Here is a 20,288-nt window from a genome sequence, read left to right on the forward strand (position 1 = left end):
ACCCCCCGCCCCCGCTCTTCCCGGCCGGAGCCACTGTCCCATTTACTCTCACTCCACTTGCCCAGAAACTAGCAGCACTCAGAGGCCGGGGCAAACTCTGCTGGGAACAGCTCCTGGCATGACACTGAGAAAATCGCCTACTAAGATGAAAAATAAGATGAATAGGTAAAACCCATGAACGACCAGGTCCCGAGTGCAGCAGAGCAGATGCGGCCAAGTTCTAGCCTTGGGGACTAATGCACAGTTTGAACAGCTCGGCCAAGACCTAAGCTGCGGGTGCTGATATTGTTTAAAGTCATACTGCTGCTCCGAGATGGAAAAGGCTACCTTTGAGTTTAATGCACACTTGAGGGGTGTTTCCTTCAGCCTGTTCTGGATCTCTGTGGACGCTCCGTTCTGTAGCAACGTCTCTATGATGCTTTGGTAACCCCAGCGGGCAGCAATGTGCAGGGGAGTGTCTCCTTTCTCGTTACCAATATCTAGTCTGCAGGACTGCACGTCATAGTAGACCAGAGCCTTCACACACTGCAAACAGAATGGGAAAGGCCACTGTGAACTCACACGCCCGGCCTCAGGCAGATCTGTGCAGCCCGCAGCCTCGGCCCACGTCCCAATTCGATCAAGGCACCATCTGCCAAGCAAACATACAATAACAGAACATTAGACCTCCAGGGTTCCAGATCACCTGATCAGGACACATGGTTTTTGGTTTTGTTTTTAAAGAACCCAACTGCCAATCAATAAGAAATGGCTGAATAAATTGTCACACATCATGTGCAGAAAGGAGTCACCAGAGCAGGCCTGAGACGCCAACCCCAGAAAGGCCTGCTTGCAAGGCTGGCCCCCTTGACTTGCGATATTCCTTGGGAGCTTGGATTTGGGGAGTGTTCTCACAGTCCCCTGACTGATGAGAGGGGCTCACTGGGCCTAGTTTGTCCAACAGTGGTTTATGCTGAACACCTGCTGTCCTTCTGGGAGTCTGGAATGTTGAAATGTTCTAGGCAAAAGGGTGTTCTCATGACCAGCCTCCAACCAAAATCTTGGGCACTGAGTCCCTAATGAGCTTCCCAGAAGGAAAACACTTTGCACGTGTTGTTAACGACTCATTACTGGAGGAATAAGCTGTCCTGAGTGACTCCACAGGGAGATGCTCTTGGAAGCCGGCACCTGGTTTCCTCCGGACTTCATCCCTGGACCTTCCCTTTGGCTGATTTTGCTCTGTGTCCCTTTACTGCAATAAATCACAGCTGTGCATACAGCCATATGCTCATCCTGTGAGCCCTCCTAGCGAACCACTGAACTGGGGAGTGGTCTTAAGGACCCTGACACAACACACGTCATAGACTATGTGTAGCGATTACAGAACGGGTTAGATCTACATTTATTGACCTATGGGATGTCCATGATTAAGTTAGGAAAATAAGCTGCATAAAATTGTGTAGGGTATGATCTCATTTTCGCTCATCAACCACCTAACCCAGGCTCAACCCACATCTGTATAAATCTACCTGGATATTACCATGGAGAGAAGTGAGAGAGGGTGGTTAGGAAAAAAATAACACACACACACACACACACACACACACACACACACAAACACACAGTTAAATATTAAGCAAACACGGAAATGATGAAATTCCTTGATATTTCTTTAAAAATATAAAACGTAAAAATTGAGTATGAAGAAAGGTAAGAAGCAGATGGTAGCAGAGATGAATGCACATGATTTCATTTCAGGAAAAGACAATTATGCTTTAGATTTCTGTTATTTCAATACAGCATCTGTAATGTGTTTTTAAATTTTTTAATTAAAAACATTATATGCCAAATGTTCCAATAACTGTCAACATAAAATACGACATTCAACCGACTGGAAATTCACTTTTCTCTGTGAGAAAGAGTAAACACGGCTGCCCTTGGCGCAGCAAGGACCACTTACGTCTTCGTGGCCGTAGGTGCAGGCCAGGTGCAGAGGGGTGTTGCCGTTGTTGTCTTGCACTTCGGAGCTGGCTTTGTAGTGCAGCAGCAGCAGCTTCCAAAGGAGAGGGGAGAGCAGTGAGCACCAGCAAGCCCGGCAGTGCAGGCGCGTGCTTCCTCAGGAGCACGGCCTAGAGCCTCATAGCGGGAAGTCGCTGGTCTCCATTTTCAACCTTATCTACTTACACTACAATTAAAATTATATCAACCCTACAATGGAAAATAATCTGAAAAGGAATATATATTATATATATAGAGAGAAATACATTATATATATATATACACACACACACACATATATATCTGAATCACTTTGCTATACACCTGAAACTAACACACTGTAAATCAACTATACTTTTAAACAAAAATAATTTAAAATTTTAAAAAACCAAAGCAAAAAATATTATCATCACTCTCATCCTTCCTGATAAAAAGTTTAGAAATTACTAAAAAAAAGAATGGATATATGTTTATGTAAAACTGATTCACTTTGCTGAACATGTGAAACAATCAACTCTACTCCAATAAAAGTTAAAAATAGAATAAAAGAAGGAAAGAAAAACAACCCCCATCAATCACTAGCAGTAACTGAGGCACTTTATGTACCAAACAACTTAAGCTGAAATTGAAACATCACTGATTGGCAAAATAGTTTTGCCTTTCTAGTTTCTGGCCCGTCTTCTCATCAGTAGGTGTTACGTCTACGGGGAAGTCCATCTTAGGGCCCTATTTAAAATATTTCTAGTATCTTGGGGGTGGGTGAAGGAAAATCCTATCTCATTATTCAAAAGTATGATACAAAAAAAGAAAAGTTTAGAGATTAAAAAAAATCTACAGCCCCACCCTTCCTCCCCCATATTACCATGACATTTCAAATCTACACCTAACAGCTTTTGCCCAGCAGACCCTCAGCGAGGTGCCTAAGACCCCAGCCCTCCCTGCAGCCCGACCGAGCCAGCGTGGAACACAGGAGGGGACAGTCCTGCAAAGCCGTGCGCAGAGCCAGCCCGTCCGAGCCCAGCTGCTCACCGTCACGCTCTGACAGCCCTTCTGACACGCGAGATGGAGCGGGGTGGAGCCATGGTAGTCTGTAGCGTTCACCACCGCGCCCTTAGAAACCAGAAAGTCGATGAGGGATGCCTGCCCTACAGAACAGAAGGGAAGAGAGCGGGCTTTCCAAACCCTGCAAGCAAAGCCATGGCATTATTTCACCCTCTCATCCCCTGGCACGAGACACACTGGGAGGCATTTTTCTGCTTGGGGGGAACCAGTGCTAACGTGAAGTCAGACTCTGCAGATTCCAAACACTCTGGGGTAGCCCCTGGAGGGGACCCGGCTCCAGTCCCGCCCCCAGCCACAGAAGGTAGGAGAAAAGAGCCTTAGACGTCCACAGAAGAGTCCATGCTGTATCAATCTACAGGATGGAATATTGTGCAACTAGTAAAAAAATACTGACATGGAGAAATGTTCTTATGTGTCGCCGAGTGAAAAAAGCACCGTACAGAAAAGTATGATCCTCACAGCATCATCTATTTTATACACACACACTCACAAGCATGCTGACATTTCAGACAGTCATGAATCAAAATGATCTCTGGGAGACAGAAGGATGGCAGGTGATACTACAGATGTTTGTGTTTGTGTTTTCTACCTTGAATGTGCACATTGTTTTTTGCATGTGCACTTTAAAAGACAGTATAGCACAGAGAACTATATTCAATATCCTATGATGAACCATACTGGAAAAGAATGTTTAAAAAAAAGAATAAAAAAATAAAGACAGTAAACTTATATTTTTTAAAGGAGAAATATAAGAACCCCAATTCTGAGGCCATTCTCATAGTTCAGATTCAAGCCTTCCCTGGCTGGACCACCAGCCCAGGGGCAGTACCAAGCATCCACACAGTGAGACCCAGCAGCCACCCTCTCTGCAGGGCCACCCTCGGCCCCATCCCTCCACCCACATACCGCAGAGCGCAGCCACATGGAGCGGTGTATGACCCCTGTCGTCTCTGGAGAATGGAGTGACAATGGAGGGGTCATTCAGCCTCCTAAAAGAAAAAGAGGATACAGAGAAATACACCAGGGTCCTGGGACAAGAAGACAGATCTCCGGGTATGATCCAAGCTGGGTCTCCTCTACCGTGTCCCAGAGAGCAGAAGCCCTGACTTCTACAGGGCCTCTCTCCCCACCCACCCCTCCAGGCCTTGACAACCAGCAAAAGAGCCCAATAAGGATAAGGGGAAACCAGAAAGGTTACAGGCAGGAGCTGACAGTCCTCCCATCCTAAAACCCATTTTCTGAGCCTGGGGCACACCCTCTGCCCACCTTCCCTGGTAAAGCAGCCAGCCGAGCAGGGTGCCAGGTATGTTTACAATCTTTATTCCACCTGATTCTCCAAAGGGACAGACGTTACTCTCTCCACTTCACAGCAGAGGAAGCAGAGTGCAGCGAGGATAAGTTCCTTATTCCAAATCTCACAGCAAACAAGTGGGAAAGTTCCACCCAGGCCCCGAGTCTCCCCCTTCCTGGCGCTGAGCCCACATAGGACCCTCGTACCCTGAGACGAGTTTCTCACAGTCATCACAGAAGCACAGAGGGTGACACATCTTTTGGACGGCATCTTTATCTCGGTCCTCCTGGCTCAGAAGTCTTTCCACTTCTTTCTGGTTACCTGATGCGATGTGCTAAAAAGTGACATCAAAAGCACTATTGATATGAAGGAACTATTCGCTCTCTAAGGTGTGAATTTTCTGAGCATCCTTACTGAAACACACATCTACGTATGGATGGATGAAACAATTTGCTCTCTGGGACTTGTTTCAAAATAATTTGGGTGGATGGGGAAAAGTGGGGCGGGGGGATAGAAATTAAACAGGATGGCTACACAGGAGTTCCTACTCTCTTTTATTTTTATAAATGTTAGGGTTTTTCCAAAACTAAAGAAACAACAATATGACAAATTTTCCAGAGCAACAGGAGTAGGGGGGCAATACATCCTGAGCCTTGGTGTAGATTTTGACCCCTCATTAAAGGGTCAAATTGTCTTGTAATCTAATAGAGCCTTGGTTTGCAGAACAGCTGTAATTACCACAAGACCCCATCAACAAGCAAACCTGCAGGGCTCACCCCTGTGAGGCCTGGATGTACTCCCCACAGGGAGTGAGATGTTCTGAGGGGTGCATAGCTCTGGGTCCTCCATGGAACCCACCCTGGCCCCAGGTGGCCCTCTGACGGCTGCCTCATAGGGAACCTCGCCAGCCTCCCAGCGGTAGGTCAGATCTGAGGAAGGAACCACCTGCCTGTGCCTGAGGATCAGACCACCACCAGGTGCCTTGCTCCCAGCCCAGCACACTCACACAAACATCTGTAACTAGGGCTCCCAGAATCAAGAAGAGGCATCAGTTCTGGCAGAGCAGCCAGTGAGGTGCCACTGAGCTGATTGGGAAGGACCAGCCATGTTTCGCCAAATGGGGAGAGGAGGACAGCCGGGCAGAGGGTTCCACACGCAGGGCCCGGTGCCCTCGCTATGCTGCCCGGTGGGGCTACAGCGCAGCTCACATCAGGGGAGACGGGCAGCCAAGCTGATCCAGCATTCGTATCACTCCCTCGAGCACAAAATGAACTCCTGCATTGAACTACGCAGACAACCCTGATGGATTCTACAGAGGTGTGGGAGGATGGAGAGCCCCTCACACATCTGTGCCCGCAGGACCTCTGCGTGTCTTACCTGAAACAAGCAGTCAATGGGAGTTGAGGTCATCTGAGACAGCAAGCTCATTCTCTGCTTAAGGAACAATCTGTCACCAAATCCCTCGGACTCCTGCAAGAAAAGCCGACAATCCGTTTTATCACACATCATGAGCTGTCAGTGCAGATCCTTGAAAACAGAGGACCCAGGAACGATCCCTGCTGTTTCCCACAAAACAGGACCCGCACTGCCTCTCCCCGCCCCCAGGGAGTCGCACAACAGACCCTCATAAGGCTGGGAGAGGGGCTCCCTGTCTGCCTCTCCAGGAAGTGGGGCTCTGATGACAGCTTCCCGGCAGGAATCTGGGAGGGGGCAGCATGATGGCTCCGTGTGTGTGTGTGTGTGTGTGTGTGTGTGTGTGTGTGTGTGGAATGTGGCATCTCTAAGTGTGAAATGTGGCATGCACACAGCACCATCCCCCACGTGGAAACCTGGATTGTCCCAGCCTCCCCCTCCTCTCAAAACATCTTTCCCAATGCCTGCAGAGCCCTGTCCGCTGCATGTTACCTGGGCCCACAGACAGGAGAACCATGTGACAGGCTGGTCTACCCTTCCCAGTGTGAACCAGCAAAAGAGAGAAGGGTCCTGCCTTTTGAGCATACTTACTAAAACATCAGACAACACGGCCACTGGCCCAAAGTCCAATAAAATATGGGGTCCACCCCAAGAATACTCAGGTCTTCACAGTGCAGGTAATTTTTACCTGGTTATAGAAATCTAAAAATGTACCCTTTCTCTATGAAATCATTTCTAGTGAGACACTTCAATGCTCACTTGAGCACCTGTGACTAAATTGGTAACAAATTAACTTCCTCAAAAAGAATCTTGGTAGGAGACAGATGGAATTGTTTCTAGCCAGCTGCTGCCAGAAGAACTCACCAAACCCTGAGAAAATTATGGGAACATTCCTCTCTGTGGCCCCCTAGGTTCTGACGAAGAGGTCCAGTTAAAGACAGAGCTGGCAGCATTTCTGGGGCCCACTGCCAAGCAGGGCCCCTCACACCAGCCGCCCTCATGGGGTTGTCTTGGCAAACAAACACCAACCCTCAGACGTGGAGCTACCTTTGCTCCCAGTCCGTATATGCTGTGTAAGGCTCGATCAACCTGTTTTATTCAGGGATTTACAGCTGAGCTGTAAATCAGAGAAACATCAAAGACCTTATTGCTCAGGTAAATTTGGGGCTCTTTCGTCCACTTAGGTGACTGTTTGAAGGGCACTGATGAAAAGAGGCAGGTCTTCCAGGACTGACTGGTCAGGGAAGAATGAGCAACCAGCAGAGATAGCATATCAACTAAGACCTATTCGGGAAGAGAGTAAATACTATTTATTGGAAGCCCAGTAATGTGAGAAAGGCCTGCAAAGCTGGAGCAGAGAAGGGTGGAGATCCTTTCAAGGTTCTCCATTGTTTTCTGTCCACAAAGGTAAATCTAGAGTCATCCCAGTAATGGTTATTTTCAAAAAAGCTCAAATCTTCATTAATGAACATGCTTAAAGAATGTTTACGGTCATCTCAAGTATGATTATGTCTTGGGGAGAAAATTTCTGTGAAACTACATTATAGTATATAAAGAGTCAACAGTAAAACATTATTTGATTTCCTACCACTTAGTCCTTAATGCTTTTCAGAAACCTCACCTGCTGTGTGGAGATACACTTGGGCTCTTTCCCCGGGAAATTCTATCAATACCAACAAGCAGCCGTGGCCTCGCACTTTCCTAGATGGAACTGCACTAAGGCACAGGCAATGCCACAGACGGAATCCCAACGCTGGCATCACAAAAGACAAGGAAGCCACAACACCTGCTCTGTCCATAAAGGTAAAAGGACATCTCTCAGGCCTGACCCACTCAAGACCCAAGGCTCGGGCTCCATGGCCAGCCGAAAGGATGATGCAACCTTGTCACAATTCCAGGGGGACCAACCACCCTCCAATCCGGGAGGGCAGGACCAGGGTCTGACAGCCCAAACAAGACGGGCATACTGGGCTGTGTCCCCCCCTTGCCCACCCAAGCTAACGGCCATCCTTGGGGCTATCCACGCAGAATGCACCAGACAGCCAAGAAACAGAGACATCCAGATGCCGGTGTTGCCAGATCAAGGAAGGGCATCAGTATCACGTCACACTTCGAAAAGGCACTTTCAAATATGCCATTTGAGCCTCGCAACCACCTGGCAAGGGTGAAATACATAACACGATCCCCAGTGTAGACAGGAGGGACAGAGGCTCAGAGAGACAAACAGACTTGCCCAAGGGCTGGACTCAAACCAACACCAGCACAAGAGGGGCCACCCCTCAAACACTGCCACAATCCCACTCGGAATATTTTCTGAAGGAAAAGTATGTGTGAGAAGCTGACTGTTAGTGTTTGGTCAACCACCTCTTTACTCTCTGGCCAAAGGCCTTCAAGCCTTGGACTTCCTGCCTACATGCCACAGAAAGAAAGAAAGCAGGATGGTTGTGGTACAGGATGGGTGCAGCAAGGGGACGGGAGCACCTTCAAGAGGTGGGCACCTCCCTCCAGGTGACAAGGGGCACCCCTGGCCCCAGCAAGGAGCATCAGGCAAGTCCTCTGCAGGGTAGTGGGTCCAGGAGGGGAGACCCATCAGAGGGAAAGAACCAGAAGGGCAGGGCCATGATGGAAAACCTCCACAGGCACTATGGGAACAACACGTGTTCCTAGAACCTCACAGAAGACAATTCAAACTAAGAAATCTTGCTGCCCAACTCTCAAAGTGAGTGGCATTTCTTTTCTTTTCTTTTCTTTTTATAAATTTATCTATTTATTATTTTATTTTTGGCTGCACTGGGTCTTTGTTGCTAGGCACGGGCTTTCTCTAGTTGCGGGGGCCACTCTTCATTGCGGTGCACAGGCTTCTCATTGCTGTGGCTTCTCCTGTTGCAGGGCACGGGCTCTAGGCGTGCCGGCTTTAGTAGTTGCAACATGCACACAAGGCTCAGTAGTTGCGGCTCGTGGGCTCTAGAGTGCAGGCTCAGTAGTTGTGGCGCACGGGCTTAGTTGCCCCGCGGCATGTGGGATCTTCCCAGACCAGGGCTCGAACCCGTGTCCCCTGCCTTGGCAGGTGGATTCTTAACCACTGCACCACCAGGGAAGCCCCGAGTGACATTTCTGACTCTGCAGACCTGTGTGTATGCAGAGGTGCCTGTGAACACACATGTGTGCATTCTAGAATGTTAATGATTTCCCCCTAAATTAGAAACAACTTTTCACGAGAGTCACAGCCAGCCACATCTGAGATGAGATGCACAGCCTCTAATTTCACCTGCTTATGTGTGTGGGCAATCAAATCAGAGCAAAACTTAATTCTTCAGCAAGCACCACGATACTGTTGGGCTATGTGCCAGCAATTGCAGCATAAGCTCAAATTCTGGTTAAAAATATAATTGTATAAGTGCAGAAAAAAGACATATACCAAAATGTTAATAAGTCATCCCCAACTAGTGTGTTTATGGGAGGCTTTTGTTGTCTTCACTGCTACTTTTTATATTTCACATATTATTTATAAGCAAATAGTTTTCTAATCAGAAAAAAATAGACTATTCATTTTGGGGAAAAAATATACAAGGCTATCTACAATACAGTCTCAATTATGTAAAGTATACATGGCAAGGAAAAAGACTAGAAAATACATAAACATGTTAACAATAAATGAATTCAGGGAACTGCTTGTACTGGAGCGTTCCTGTCTGAACAGGCCTATGTTCTTTTCCACGTGTTTCAACTTATTACTTTGGGAGCTTCTAACATCAGGGGAAAATTAAGATCAAGTTCAATCCTCAGGACTCTTGGTGGGATTTTTTGTTTTTTTTTGTTTTGGCTGCCTTGGGTCTTTGTTGCTGCATGCGGGCTTTCTCTAATTGTGGCGAGCGGGAGCTACTCTTCATCGCGGGGCAGTGGCTTCTCTTGTTGCGGAGCACGGGCTCTAGGCGCGCAGGCTTCAGTAGTTGCAGCATGCGGGCTCAGTAGTTGTGGCGCATGGGCTTAGCTGCTCCGCAGCATGTGGGATCTTCCTGGACCAGGGCTTGAACCCGTGTCCCCTGCACTGGCAGGCAGATTCTTAACCACTGCGCCACCAGGGAAGTCCCAGGACTCTTGGTTTTTAATACAGAAATCTCTTCATTCGATTGATTTCAACTTTGCAATTTCTGTGAGTACTGTCATGTTTTGCTGGTTGGTAGGGCAGTGAAATAAGCCAGCAGTGCAATCTTGGTTCAAGAGTCTCACAGTCCTCATGGGAACATAATCGCCTCCACTAGCCAAAGCTCACCAACCAACCAAGAAAATAATAATAGGGAGACTGAGTCCTGAAAACTGCAGACGTTAGTAATCTCATCTCTTGCCCATCGTGATCAGGATACCCCAATTCACCGCTTCTAGCTTCCCCTTCTGCCCGTGTGCTTTTGAGGATGACGAGGATTAATGAAGCAGATCAACAATGTGAAAGACAAGATAACGCGCAAACTTTCACAACCTACGGGGGGCTGGTGTTCACTCACTGGGCTGAGGCCCCATTCTCTCGGGAGAGCATCTCTGACTGCCCCCCCACACACCACCCTGAGAACCCCATCACACACGCCGTGACACCCACAAAGAAAGGGCAGAGGAGGGAGGTCTTACCGGTGGCTTAACGGAGAGGCTTCCCTGCCGAATATATTCAATTGCAGCCTCAACTGAGGTCAGGCAGTATCCCAGTTCATCTTTTGCTGAGCTGCTAAATCTGAAGTTTTTGATATAACTCAAATTTGCCATCCTAACAGAAGGAAGGAAAAAGTTTTATTGTTGTATACCCAACTAACACTTTGGCGGAAACAATGCTATTGGCTTCACCATCAAGTCGGTTAGCTCCCGGGAGCTAGGGCTGCTTGTCCCTGGATCTTTATTTAGAGGGAGCACAATTAGGAAAATAAGTAAAGCTACTTGCGACTTTCCTGGAATGGGCTAGTTTTTAGAAAGCTGGTAGTTATACAGGGAACCTGCATTTCTGTGGGAAAAGGACAGGCTTTGGAGCCAGACAGAATTGGAGTCTGCTTCCCGCTCAGCCACTGACTAGCCACATGCTCCAGAATGAGAAACGTAAGCTCGCTGGCTCAGTTTCCCCATCTGTTCATGGAATGACAGCCACCCCTTGCAGGAAGAAAGCAGGGCAGTACCTGGCTCATAAGGGGCACTCAGTTTCCTAGAGCGACACTAAAACCACCCCAGTACAGTGCTGCCATTTTGAAAAAGCATTTTAACAAAAATTATTACCAATTAGGGATCTCTGTTTTCACAAGCAAATACAACAGGACTGATAGCAGATCATCAGCACACATGGTCTCCAAGTTAACTGCAAGGGGGAAACACATGTTCAAAGCCATCCTGGGACTCAAATGGACCGACAAGTGTTATCAACTCCCCACCACCATCCAACCCACAAAACCACAATCCAGGAAGATGACACATCAGGGAGAAATTCAATCGCACAATTTCCTTTCTAGTGTCCTGAATAGATGTCAGACTCCAGGGGAAATGAATGCTTAGCATCCTCAGAACACGTGCAGAAGCAGCAAACTGCTAGCAGACCTCCCGGGACAGATGAAGAGCCCGAGGAAGTCAGCAATGGTGGATACAACCTGAAGGTGTGCCAGAGCCACTGCCAAAAGCCTCTTTCCTCCTGGGATCATTTCTGTTTTATACACCTCAGAGTCTAATGCCGATCTGCAGCTTGACTCTATTGTTTTCATTAAAATTTTGTTTAAGTGATCCATTCACACATTTAAAATTTCAAAAAGTACAAAAGAGCAAACCGTGCACATCTCTCCCATCCCTGCCACCCAGACTTCTTTCCCAGAGGCCACTGCTGTTGCTTCCCACGTACCTGTCCACAGACAGTCTATGATCTCCCCATTGTATATATGGATATATATATATACAGTCGCCCCCTTTCCGCAATGCTGCTGGAAGGGTACCATACACACTCCTGTTCATTTCATTCATTGATAATACGCTTCAAAGATCACCCCCTATCTGCCCACACAGATCTGCCTTCTCATTACTTTTTTCTTAACTTGTTTTGTTTTTACTTTTTATAATGGATAGTTTTAAACGTATACAAAATTAGAGAGAACAACTTAACAGCTGAACCCCCATGTTTCCATCACCAGTTTGGCTCGTTTTTGAGGCGGCTGCTTCTCCACCAGCATTTTCTCACCCTAAAGATGCCTCACCTACCCTCCACCCCGACCCCCATTACTAGGCACCCACTCCTCAGATCAGACACCGGGGCACTCACACAGAAATGCTCTGCTGCACATCCACCCATCTCTATGACCCTTTAAGATGGCACTGCTTCTCAACAGATGTTTGCAGCTGGATGTATGCAGCCACCCCACTGCAGGCCCCTTCACCGAGCACACACCTCTCTGGCTGGGAGACTGGGTGATCAGCTGCACCACCTTCCGCAAACAAGCCAGCTTCTGCTGTGGGGACGTGCACCTGTTCAGCTGAGCCAGCTCCCTCTTGGCACGAGGTATGTTGAAGCTGCAAAATAATTTGGAAAGTGACCACATAAGACCACGGTGTGAGGGCCCTCCTTCTCGGATCTAATCCCATACCTCAGATTCACATTTCTTACAGCAAACCGTTAGTAAAGACAAACAAAACTAGAAACTCAGAAGTAATCTGACTCGGGTCACTGGCAAAACCCAGCAGCTTTCAAGGTGCCAATCAAGCTGCCAGGTGATGTAGCTGCACCAGAAAATTAGGGAAAAAAAATCAGCAAGCCTTAGCCCCAGAGTGAAATAGGCCAATGGGCAGCAGGGGGTGGGGGGGGTAGTTTAGACATAAACAGTTTAGATTTTTTTTTTTTTTTTTTTTTTTTTTTTTTTTTTTTTTTTTTTTTTTTTTACTTTTTGGCTGAGCTGCACGGCATGCAGGATCTTAGTTCCCCAACCAGGGATCGAACCCCGTGCCCCCTGCAGGGAAGCACGAAGTCTTAACCGCCGGACCACCAAAGAAGTCCCTAGACATTTTTGTAATAAAATGAAACTTAATCCAAAAGGAGATGCCCTTAAAGCAGCGGTCCCTCAGACTGGCAGGTGAGGAGAGACATCTGTGTGCAGGGCCCATCTGGGTGAGCTGCATGCCTGCCCAGAGACCAGCTGTGTACGACTCCACCCCTTCTGGCTCCCACTCACCGGATGCTGGCAGACAGGTGCAGGAACATGCCAGCTCCGAAACAGTCATCTGCCAACCTCAGCCCCTTTATCTCTGGTCACAAATAACTGCCCTGCTGCACGGTCTGAACCATGTCAAATCAGTGCCGCCACTGCTGCTTCGGAGGTGGGGGTGGGGGATGGCGAACGGTGCCCCAGCCCCTGAGGACACGGCCACAGCAGCACAAACCCTTACCTGAACTCAGGTTTCACACCAATATCCTTCTGCTGAAGATCTTGAAGGCTCCTTGTGATTTTGTTAAAGGCAGCATCCTAACAAGAGATTTTAATGAAGCTTCAAATGTCTTAAAAGGCTTAGAACAGGGCTTCCATCCTGGATGATGATGATGGAGAACCTACCTCGCTTGCCTCCATGGTCCCCACATATTTAAATATCAGGTCGTAAATATCGTGCTGGACATACATCTGTGAAATCAACGGGACCCAGTTCAAGGCATGTGAGTGGGGGGTGGGCAACAAAGGAGCCCCCGGCACTGCCGTCTTCTCTCCCCTCGCTGCCGTCTTCTCTCCCCTCGCTGCCCTGGCCCCTTACCTCTACAGCCTGCTTCATCAGGTTCATCTGGGCCTCCTGCTTGGCGAGCACTTTCTGGAGGACAAGACGAGTACAGTTACAGAGCATGGACTAGCATGTGGGCAAACTGTAAGTCTCTCTCTCTTCTTTTTTTTTTTTTTTTTTGGTTTTTTTAGTTGATTCACAATGTTGTGTTAATTTCTGCTGCACAGCACAGTGATTCAGTTATACATATATATACCTTCTTTTTTTTTTATATTCTTTTCCATTATGGTTTATCACAGGATGTTGAATATAGTTCCCTGTGCTATACAGTAGGACCTTGTGGTTTGTCCATCCTATATATAATAGTTTACATCTGCTAACCCCAAACTTCCACTCCATCCCTCCTCCAACCCTCTCCTCCTTGGCAACCACCAGTCTGTCCTCTATGTCCCTGAGTCTGTTTCTGTTTCGTAGATAGGTTCACTTGTGGCATATTTTAGATTCCATGCATAAGTGATATATGCTATTTGTCTCTCTCTTTCTGGCAAGTATCTCTTTTGAACGTCGTGCTGCTTACCAGGTGGGAGTCCCTCAGCAGCTGCTGGAGGCATCTGGTGTAGAGAGCATTCACGGAGTCCTGTGCAACACAGAGCAAAGAGAGGTCACCCTCGTGATCCGAGGCCACGACACAAAACCCGGGACGTGTAACGTGTCCTGGGGCAAAGAGAACATTTCACAAAATGGATTTCCTGGGTGACAAGCTCTAAATCCTAAAGCAAGCTTATCAAATCAAGTGTGTGATTTTTTTTCCAACTTTTTTTAGGTACGTGCATTAAAAGTAGGAAAAAAATTCCCCTTAGGGTTAACATAGATGATAACAATATTCATTTTTATACTTCTCTGTGATTTTCAAGTTTTCTACAGTCGTCTGTACTACTTTTATAGGTAAAAAGAAACATTTAAACAAAACTTCCAACGATGGAGGCAGCAAAGTTACAGAGTGAACCGAGAGGGATCCTGGCGCTCTGAACTGGCCTGAGACAAGGCACGCCTCGCAAAGCAAGACACGGCTACTGACTATGTGATGACGGAGGCTCTTTCTTTCACACTCTCTGAACGTTCGCTGGAAAGAGGCAATGTTCCTGTCAAATCTCTCCGCATGTCTTCCCAAAAACTCTCTTACGTCTTCGATGGTTTTCAGGGAAAAGGGATCTGAGGGTGTTGAAGGCTCTTCTGAAAAAGAGACAGAGGGTCAGGCTGGCTGAAGGCTTCACTGTTTCCTACCAGGGCAAGGCCCACAACCCTTTGCCCTGCTCCTCCAGGATCTGACGCTCCATCTTCCACAGGAGGAGAGGGATGACCTTATTTCAAGATATCGCCCAAGAGCAGCCCAGCTGGGGGTCCAGAGAGCCTGGTCCTCTTGAAGCCCTTTCCTGGGACCAAACCTGAATTATCTGGGACGCTAGGCATGACCTGTGAGGCTGTGGTGAGGAAGCCCTGATTCCTGACAATAAGAGCCTCGGATAGGAGCGTTTGGCACATTAATTGTTATCTCAACTTCGTGGAGCACCGAAGAATTATTATCTGTTAAAAATAATGAGATCTCAAAGAGGCACAGCAGTGGGGCTGGGTGGGTAATAATGCTGTAGAGGTAGCCCTAAAGCCGAGGCCCAGAGACAAAGCCAGGGCTGCCACTTTGCACAACGCCAGGGGGCGCCATTCCCACTAAGGTCTATGTGTGTAACATCCAACGTGTGCAACCACACACAGCAGCCTAATCCACGTCACCTTGGCTCAGGATGACTTTCTGATTAAGTTTTAGGGGGAATTATTGTAAACAGTCACACGGGTTTCTAGCGGGGGCTCTTGAATATTTTATGGGATGTTTACAACAGCTGCGTCAGGAAGGAGTTCAACAGGCACGTTTCTCCGAATCAGGAGAGAGGGGTTTTCTCCCAGAATACCTGAACTCTCTCTCTTTTCCAAAGGATGGGCTATGCACAGTATGCTGAAACTTTCTTCTTTTTCATTGTAGAAAGTTTCTTCAAAGAGAATGGGCACTGAGAGAAGACAGGCGAAACCAGCTCCTAGTTTAATCCTGTTTCCTTGGATACAGACATCCTGGAACAAGAGAGCCGTCACTGCACCAGCAGCCCGTGTGAGTGCCGACCCCTCAGCCTGGTCCCCATCCGGCACTTCACCCCACCCGCCTGCCTCTGCTCCAATGAGGGTTTGGGGGGGGGGGGCACCAACACTCTTCCAGCTTGCTTTCTGATACTAAAATGTTTTCTTCCCTCTTTGTTCACCCGGTCACTCCAGCTACATAGTACCCTGATCCTTTTCACAGGTTGCAACCCAAAGGCACTGTACCCTCCGCAAAAGGAAAAAGTAAGAAGGTTCTCCTCTCTGAATAAGAGATCAGAATGACCCGACGCTGCAACCCAGAAGCACCAAAGGATGCACGCTGCATCCCCTCCATGGCTCATCACTCTGGCTGTGGCCAAGGTACCCAGGAAGACCAGCCACGATGAGCCCAGTGCCTCTGTTCTTTCGGTAGATTTGGGTACCGGGAAGAGAACAAGTAAACTGATGGGCAGCTGTGGTGAGCAGATCCCTGGCAGGAAAATAGCAGCATGCTTGGGAGCCACAGGGCTGCAGACCACCCCTCACCCCAGACTGGCGTACTGGTACCCACCCCCCTGGACCCATCCCTCCTCGACAGCCCCCAGTGCCTAAAGCCCCAGCTACACCAGTGTGGGCCCCCACTCCTGACTGCGGGTAGGCTGGGGACCACGGCCAGTCCTGACCAGGGATGGAACCTCCCCCTCTCGGAACCTATCTGCTTCCGCTTAAAAAAAATAAGAGAATGCCTACCCCAAAGTTAACATCAACAATGAGACAGACTGACGTCACGTGCCTCCTGACACGATGCACTGAGAGAGATAAAACACCCTTCCGAGGCGTTCCTACTGAAAAGGCATAACTGCGATCTAATCATGGGAAACATCAGAGAAACCCACACTGAGGGAGAGTCTACAAAGCAAGACAAAAATGTCAATGTCATGAAAGACACAGACTGAGGAACCGTTCCAAATGGAAGGAAACTAAAAAGACTAACCACTGAATACACTGCATGATCCCAGACGTGATCCTGGATCTAAAAAAATAGATCTTTTTTGCTGTAATAAGGTATTACAACTAGCAGAATTTGTTGAAGGACAGTATGCTGGGACTTCCCTGGTGGTCTAGTGGTTAAGACTCTGCACTTCCAATGCAGGGGGCGCGGGTTCAATCCCTGGTCAGGGACTAAGATCCCACACGCCGGGGTGCGGCCAAAAAAAACAAAAAAGATAAAAAAGGACAGTATGTTGGAGAAGCGTATTCTTTCAATGCTAAATTTTCTGTGTGATCACTATGCTGTATTACATAGGAAATACACGTTGTTTTGAAGCAAAGGGACATGGTGTCTGCAACTCTTACTCTTTCTGAAAAAGGTTCAGAAAAAGTAATAATGTGTGTGTGTAGACAGATAGAGAGATAGACAGATGGATAGATGGGGATAGGGGTGAGGAAATAAAACAGATGTGGCCAAAATGCTAACTAACAGTTGACCAATCTGGGCAGAAAGGTATGTGAGAGTTCTCTGTACCTTACTGAAACTTTCTATAGGTTTGAGATGATTTCAAAACAAAATATTCTTAAATTAGAAATTCATCCCTGATCCCAAGGGCACTGGGGATAAACAGCTTGCTCTGACAGGGCCTCTCTGGGGAGGTGTCCCAGCCACTCCCCGACTCCCTGGCAGAAGACCCACGGGCTGAGGGAGTGGTGCCCAGCCCCGCCTCACCTCCTGGCTGCAGCCAGCTCCTCCGCCCTCAAAGGTAGCAGGGCTGCTGTGGTGTCAAAGCCACCATGTAACACAGACATGAAAGGGTGAGAAGCAGGGTTCTCTCCCCTCCCCCACTCCCAAACACTGAGTGAGTGGCCCTGGTTGACCCACAAGAAACGAAAGAATACCTTTCCATTTAAGGTCTGAAAGTGTTCTTCCACTGGGATCAAAATATAGGACTCAAACTGACAAGTAGACTGAACACTGCCTGACAGGCTTCCTTTGCAGGGTACTAACACCTGGAAAAAAAAATTAGGGTGAATACTCAACAGACGTGTCATTTACAACTTCAGCAGAACACGAGGCATCCAAAGATGCTCCAGCAGAACTGCCACAGGGACCTGCTGGCAGAGAGAACCTCTGGGGTCACTGGCCAAAGGGGCAGCAGCTGATCTGTTGTCACTGAGATGGAAGCTGAGGCCCCCACCCAGCCGAGGGAGGAAGCACACGCCTCTCCCATCCCGGGGCTCAGACCGGAGGGCTCACTCCCACCCCGCTGGGCCCTCCCTGCAGCTACCCCAGGGGCCCCCTCTGTCCTCAGCAGGCTCAGGAATGATTCCAGATGAAGAAACGATAGTTTGGAAAGTAAAGAAAAGTGAAACTAAAAAATCGCATGGAATCCCACCACCTGAATGATAAATGCAGCACAATGAAGACAGTTTCCTTCCCATCTTCTTTCTATGCTTTTTTAAGCTGAACTGTGATCAGTTTGTTTTACCAGCCACAGAAATACAGTTTCCTATTGCAGGCTGCCACCTCCACCAGAGATGTCTCAGGTGCCAGACTGTGTCTCTGGGGCAGGCTCAACCTGAAACGTGAATTTTGGTCCCACCGTGGCCACCATGCTGACCGGGCACCAGCTTCTTTGCTCAACGCAGCAAAGGCAAGGAGCTGCCCTGGCAACCACACGTGGATCTGTGCTTGGCCCAGGGACTCACGTTTAAGAGGAATCTCTCAGATTCAAGTGCACCTGGAAGATGACGACCAAAGTGGTGATGGCCCTCAGAGCCCCAGCTCCTAAAGCAGCCTGGCGCAAGGCAAGCAGCTTCTGCACTATCCGCACTGTACAGACAAGGAAACTGAGGCTCAAGGAAGTTCAGCAACTTGTCCAGGGGCACGCAGCCAGTGAGTGACAGAGCCAGGACTCAACCTCCTGTTCCCCACCTCACCACAGCCCAGTCCTGTGGCCTCCTGGAGGCCAGTGCTGGGAGCAGGGAGCACAGCCCAGCATCTGCTGGAGTTTCCTCTGTGAAGACACCACGAAACTCTGGGGCCTTCAAGAGCAGCTGTCATTAGGAGCTTCCTCAGGCAGGTCAGAAAGAGCTTCTCTCCCCACGAGGGATACGCCAATTGCTCACAGCAGAAAAGGGAGGCCCTCGTTGATGGAAGATCACAACTGTCTATGAAGTGGGCTTGCCTCTCTGCAAAAAATCAAGACTGAATCAGACCCAGAGCTAGACTTAACTACCAAGTTCAGGAAATACAGAGACCAGAGGACCATGGTAAACACCACCACAGGACTGCAACTGGCAAAAGCCAGAAGGCAGGAAACTCTACAGGATGAATGACCTTGATACTTGAAGTGTGAGGAAAGAAGGAAAACGAGCAAAGTGAGGCTTATAGTTAAAAAAACAGACTGTGGGGGCTTCCCTGGGGGCGCAGTGGTTGAGAGTCTGCCTGCCGATGCAAGGGACACAGGTTCGTGCCCTGGTCCGGGAAGATCCCACATGCCGCGAAGACTAGGCCCATGAGCCATGGCCGCTGAGCCTGCGCGTCCGGAGCCTGTGCTCTGCAACGGGAGAGGCCACAACAGTGAGAGGTCTGTGTACCGCAAAAAAAAAAAAAAAAAAAAAGGAAAAACAGACTGTGGTGATGATTTCACAAGTCTATACACATGTCAAAATGGATCCAGTTTTACACACTGAGTAGGTACAGTTTAGTTGTTCTTTTCAAAGTTTAGCTCAAGAAAGTTAGGAGGAAAAGAGATTTAAAAGGCATACCAAGCAACAAGAATTTACTGTATAGCACAGGGAACTATATTCAATATCTTGTAATAACCTATAATGGAAAAGAATCTGAAAAAAATATATACATATAACTCAATCACTTTGCTGTACACCTAAAACTAACATAATACTGTAAATCAACTATACTTCAAGTTTTTTAAAAAAGGCCTCCCAATCCAGAATAATGCGTGGATCACCTTTGGATTCTGATTTAAACAAACCAACTGGAAAACAAACAAAAAATTATGAGACGATCTGGGAAATCTGAACAGTGACTAGACATTTCACAACAGTAAGGAGATACTGAGGAATTTTTTAGCTGTGATAATGGTATGTGATTATTTTTTTAAGTCCTTATCATTTAAAACTACATTCCTACATATTTACAGATGAAATCACATGACTACCTTATATAATTTTCTGGAATTTGCTTCAAAATGGTCCCCTGCCGAAGGGGAAAGGGCAGCAGGGATAGAAGTAAGATGTGCTGGCATCTGAACCGGGCACTGCGGAAGCTGAGCGATGGGGGCATGGGGTGCATTGCAAGATTTGTTCCACTTGTACATGTTTGAAATTAAACATAATAATTTTTTTTTTAATTTTCAGATAGCCAACTTTATTCAACTAATTATTAAAATTTGAGTTTGGTTTTTCTGTTTTTTCTTCATTCAATATTCATGACACTGGGCACTGTTGGAGATACAGTGCTTTGTCCTCATGGACATTACATTCTAAGTGGAGGATAGAGATTTCTGAATAATAAAACACATATTCCATATATCAGTAAGTTCTATGCAGAAAATAAAGCAGAATATCAGGACAGAGAATGACTGGAGTGGGGCAGGGGTTCGCTAGCTCAGGTAGAGTGGTTAGGGAGGTCTCTGAGGAAGTAGCTTTTGAGCAAGGAATGTATGAAGAGAAGGAACCACCAACT

General features: G+C 47.7%; 1 protein-coding gene and 1 non-coding gene across 2 annotated transcripts in view; one reads left to right on the forward strand and one right to left on the reverse strand.

The window, feature by feature from the left end:
• Positions 1-20,288, reverse strand: part of ANKRD27 (ankyrin repeat domain 27) — a 53,109-nt gene that overhangs the window by 18,768 nt on the left and 14,053 nt on the right. Inside the window, exons 3-18 of the mRNA XM_007470937.1 lie at positions 17,477-17,587; positions 15,424-15,580; positions 14,538-14,692; positions 14,037-14,096; positions 13,496-13,549; positions 13,303-13,368; positions 13,139-13,215; positions 12,147-12,268; positions 10,997-11,075; positions 10,367-10,499; positions 5,708-5,800; positions 4,537-4,664; positions 3,946-4,028; positions 3,007-3,122; positions 1,940-2,032; positions 328-525 (exon numbers count right to left, since the gene is read on the reverse strand). Coding sequence (XP_007470999.1) covers positions 328-525; positions 1,940-2,032; positions 3,007-3,122; positions 3,946-4,028; positions 4,537-4,664; positions 5,708-5,800; positions 10,367-10,499; positions 10,997-11,075; positions 12,147-12,268; positions 13,139-13,215; positions 13,303-13,368; positions 13,496-13,549; positions 14,037-14,096; positions 14,538-14,692; positions 15,424-15,580; positions 17,477-17,587 — 1,725 coding nt within the window. The remainder of the gene's footprint in view (positions 1-327; positions 526-1,939; positions 2,033-3,006; positions 3,123-3,945; positions 4,029-4,536; positions 4,665-5,707; positions 5,801-10,366; positions 10,500-10,996; positions 11,076-12,146; positions 12,269-13,138; positions 13,216-13,302; positions 13,369-13,495; positions 13,550-14,036; positions 14,097-14,537; positions 14,693-15,423; positions 15,581-17,476; positions 17,588-20,288) is intronic.
• TRNAG-UCC (transfer RNA glycine (anticodon UCC)) lies at positions 16,694-16,766 on the forward strand. The gene has a single exon. It is a non-coding gene; the product is annotated as a tRNA-Gly (tRNA).

This window comes from Lipotes vexillifer, unplaced genomic scaffold (assembly GCF_000442215.2).
Source record: "Lipotes vexillifer unplaced genomic scaffold, Lipotes_vexillifer_v1.1 scaffold182, whole genome shotgun sequence".
In the NCBI taxonomy this organism is placed as follows: domain Eukaryota; kingdom Metazoa; phylum Chordata; class Mammalia; order Artiodactyla; family Lipotidae; genus Lipotes; species Lipotes vexillifer.